This window comes from Crocodylus porosus, unplaced genomic scaffold (genome assembly GCF_001723895.1).
Source record: "Crocodylus porosus isolate Cpor-Errol unplaced genomic scaffold, CroPor_comp1, whole genome shotgun sequence".
NCBI classification, from domain to species: Eukaryota; Metazoa; Chordata; order Crocodylia; family Crocodylidae; genus Crocodylus; species Crocodylus porosus.
Genome location: NW_017728886.1, coordinates 87,491,041 through 87,495,096, shown reverse-complemented (window position 1 = coordinate 87,495,096; position 4,056 = coordinate 87,491,041). Strand labels below are relative to the sequence as shown.

The following is a 4,056-nucleotide window of genomic DNA, read 5'->3' as shown; positions in this document are numbered from 1 at the left end:
ACCTACCCGCAACAAACCCGTGCTGGCTGTCCCTTAGAATGTTAGCCTGGGCCAGTCCCTCAAGGATGGCCTCCTTAATAAACTTTTCTAAGAATCAATCCAGAAATAATGTTCAGCTTAGCTATTACCACTATTTCAAGGGCCATAAAAGAAAACGTTTCAATAATAAAATACTATCTGCCATAAAACAACACTGCATTGCCAAGTGTGTCAAGTGTTACTTGTAACAAATACCAGGTGACCAGGTTCACAAAACAACTGCTTAAATACCACTAGAGAACTTAGTTTTAAAAAATGTAATCAGCCAACCCTAGTTAAGCAAATTACATTTCAAAATAAAATAGTTGACCAAGTTGCAATTAGTCTAGTGAGGGGTCTCGCAACTTGGAAAAGGACTTTTCACTTGGGTAGGCAGTTTATTCCATACATTTCAAGATAAGGCAAATATTTCCCCAACCAACTTCATTAGTGGGTACAGAAAGAGTTTATTCTGTAGCCTGTAACTCTATTTCTTCTGTATTTATTTATATAGCATATTGCCTTAGCAAAATAGCAGTTTTATTGTATAAAGTTATTCAGCTTTTTCTTGTATCCATTCAGAAAGCAATGCATTCCAATAGTTTAGAAAATGGGATTCAACACCACTCCAGAACAGTGATTCTCAGTTAGGGTGCCATGGGACCCTGGGGTACCTTGAGATCTTCTCAAAGGTGATGCCCCACAATGTTAATTTAACACTATTAGATTTACAACACAATTCACAAGATGAGTCCAGAGATTCCAAAGAGAAATCCAGTTATGGTCTTTGAGTTCTTCGCAACAGAAAAACTGCTCTATTTTTTTTGTCTACAAAAATGAGCACAAGCTAAGAGCTAACATTTTCTAAGGGATGCTTTGAGTCTAAAAATGCTAAGACTCACTGCTCTAAGAGCCTATAACAGCCACCCAGTAAACATTAGCATACTGCAACAGTAGAGGTAACAGCACAAAAGAGAAGTTTAATATGGACCCATAAAAGGGTGTTAAGAAAATATACAGTATTAAGCATACATTGATTTGCCAAAATAAGGTAGATTTCACTAGGACAGATAAGTTGCTGATTCTATCTAAATAAAAGGACAAATCACAAAAGCCAATGAAAAAACAGTTTGAGAGATTTTTGGAGCAGGAAATAACCCAAGTGTCAAAGATGCACTTGTTTTTCAAAGGTCTTTTTACAACACATTTAGTGCCATCTACTGGATACAAGTATGGCAATACAGGTCACTGGAATGGAATGTCACTATTTATCTAAAGCCAGATTTATTAAGTTCTAGTTTTAGAAATTTAGATTTTTAAACTTATCAAAATTGAAAGCTATACAAGTTTAACTTTGTCTACTGAACCAAAGCCAGGTGACGAGGACAAGTGGTTTAATGGAGTTTTGCTTGTTCACAAGACTGGGGGAATCTTTTATTAAAGCATTTACTTTAAAATGAGTCACAAGTCTAAATTGCTTTTTAAGAAGTCCCTGGTGGCTAATTTAAAATTTCACGCCATATAGTTGTACACTAGCCAGACAAGCCAGTTCAAAAGGAGCTCAGACAGAAGATCACGACAGCAATAAGTCAAGAGTTTGCAAGAAAACAGAGACCCCAAGAGATATTCTACTGAAGGGTAATAATTAGGGGTACACCAATAAAGACTTTGAGGCGATACCAATGGCTGATTATTAACGTGCCACATCAGCCGATACTTATCCAATTGCTGATATGCAGCCCAGAAGCTTGGAGAGCAGTGCCTGGCTGGAAAGTCTTCTGGAGGGAGGGGACATGGGGGGTGGGGTGCAGATCGAGGCCCCCATGGTGAGAGAGGGAGTGGGGTAGAGGCAGGTGCTGCCCAGCCAGGGAAGAGGACAGAGCCGTGAGCAGCTCACCTGGGAGGTGCGTGGGAGAGGGCAGTTCCTGTTGCTGTGCACACTCTGGAGGAGGCATGGAGGGCATGTGCTTCCTTGGATTTGCATGTGGGGCATGAGAGGGCTGCCACTGTGGGCTGGGGCCGGGCTCTTCTCATTAGGAGGGGCAGGAGGGAAGGCCAGGGCTGCATTCTGGGCAGGTGACAGTGGCGCTGGTGGGGAGTGGGATATGGTAAATTCTGGGGTGGCTGTAGCTCCCCCTCCCGGAGCTGCCCCCACTCACCCTAACCACACCCCCAGCTGAACTGGGGACAGCCTGCAGCAGCAACCTGCCCTCGCCCCATGCACAGATCTGGGGGATACGTACCTCCCATTCTTCCCCTGAAGGTACACGGAGTGGCAAGAGCTGCACCCTGCCCTCCTCATGAGCCACACATAGCCCCATCCCACGCCCTGCCCAGGCAATGCCTGCCCCAGCCCCACTACCTCCCTCACTGTGGGGGCTCAATCTGCCCCCGCCACACCTCTCCTCCACCGCCACCTCCCCCAAAACAGGCTTACCAGCTGAACACTGCTCTCCAAGCTCTGGGCTGGCTGCGTGTATGCTGCAGCTGCGCACATGCACACAGCATTTATCAGGTGACATTAAATCGGCCACACCAGCCAAAAAAAGCCAGTTGCTGATAATGTTAATTTTCCTTTTATTGGTGCCGATACAATATGGACCAATGTATCATTGCACTTCTAGTAATAATGATAAAATTTCAGCAAATTTAGCCAAATGGCAGCTTAATAGTATCAGACACTTTTTTTTGGCCAAAGAAGCAAATACCTTAAACCAAGGTTACAACGCCTTATCATTAAAGTAAATAGGAGAGAGGAAAAAGTTGGGATGACTCCATTTAACCAACATGAAATCATTTGGTTAGTGCTGAGAATGGAAAAGCACATGTTTTACCACTTGTGAAAGTGACTTAAAATAGCAAGCAAGTTAAAAACTTACCAAAAATCCTTTTTCTTCTACAGAAGAATCTAGTTTACAGTTCAGCTTTAAATATATATGTCCTTCCAAAGGAGACAAAAAGGGAACCTACAAAAAGAGTAAATAAATTGGCTACTGAAATATGATGTAACCTCAACAGCAACTCTGTTCCCATGAAAAGTAAGTCCTTTGCAGCAAAGATATAAGCAATAAATCATTTTGGTGATTTCTAGCGGGAAGAGTCCTATGTATGGGAGAGTCAAAAGCCACTTGCTATCAAGATTGTCACTGGAAGTCTCTCAACATGGAGAACTGGAAATACATTTTGGTTTTTACAAAATATAATTAACATTATAGGTATGGTGAAAAAATCCAGATCTATTCTATTACAATATATGCAAGGTCAATCCAAAGTGGGGCAAGTGTCTAAAGTAAGACTTCAGCACCAAGACTCTACTTTAAGTCCACAAATGCAATCATCAAATCCTTGTTCAGCTGCCACCTAACTGAAACTGTCCTACTGGCACTGAATCCTGCACCAAACCCTCAAACTCCTGCCTCTATACCTATGTAGAAATGACTAAGTCTTGACAGCGTACAACAGCTTGGCATCTAGGCCTTTACCCATACCCAATCCCACCCCCAAGGGATTTGATCCAGAAGATACTTGGAGTCTACCCACTGACTGGACTCTGCACAAAATATGGCCTCAACACTTTCTTTAAAAGACATGAAAAAACATGAAGAAAAGAAGAGATGCTCGAACTGTTGACCTATTATGTAAAAAAGTGAAACACTTCCAGCATCACCTCTTTCCACAGTTTTAAAAACAAAGCGACTCTCTTTTTCCATTTTGAAAAAAATGGGCATCAAGTGCCGAACTCCAGGAGAGATTGCCAAGATGAGAAATCTGAGTGAATGACAACTTCTCCTAGTAGCACCTATAGTCCAGAGAGGGGTGGAATTTCAACCCTCCCAGTATTCATTATTCCAACTGATAGCTCTAGGCAGCTCCCAGGTAAACATGCTGGCTATGTTAGGTCTTCCTCTGTGACAACTCTCCTAGTGCACTGTCAAGGTCAAGCTTGTCCAACATACGGCCCGTGGACCGTCTTGCGGCCCTCCAAGCTGTTTTCCGAGGCCCGAGGTGCTATGACGGGAAACAAAAGTAAACACTGTA

The 4,056-nt window shown here is 42.7% G+C and overlaps 1 protein-coding gene and 2 long non-coding RNA genes across 3 annotated transcripts in view; 2 read left to right on the top strand and 1 right to left on the bottom strand.

Annotated features, from left to right (window-relative positions):
* ANLN (anillin actin binding protein) overlaps nucleotides 1-4,056 on the bottom strand; it is a 41,659-nt gene that overhangs the window by 5,063 nt on the left and 32,540 nt on the right. The window contains exon 21 of the mRNA XM_019538661.1: nucleotides 2,898-2,984. Within this exon, the coding sequence (XP_019394206.1) occupies nucleotides 2,898-2,984 (87 nt within the window). The remainder of the gene's footprint in view (nucleotides 1-2,897; nucleotides 2,985-4,056) is intronic.
* Nucleotides 710-4,056, top strand: part of LOC109312596 — a 13,805-nt gene continuing 10,458 nt past the window's right edge. Inside the window, exon 1 of the long non-coding RNA XR_002101868.1 lies at nucleotides 710-844. This is a non-coding gene — a long non-coding RNA (uncharacterized LOC109312596). The remainder of the gene's footprint in view (nucleotides 845-4,056) is intronic.
* LOC109312602 overlaps nucleotides 2,991-4,056 on the top strand; it is a 2,371-nt gene continuing 1,305 nt past the window's right edge. The window contains exon 1 of the long non-coding RNA XR_002101870.1: nucleotides 2,991-3,954. This is a non-coding gene — a long non-coding RNA (uncharacterized LOC109312602). The remainder of the gene's footprint in view (nucleotides 3,955-4,056) is intronic.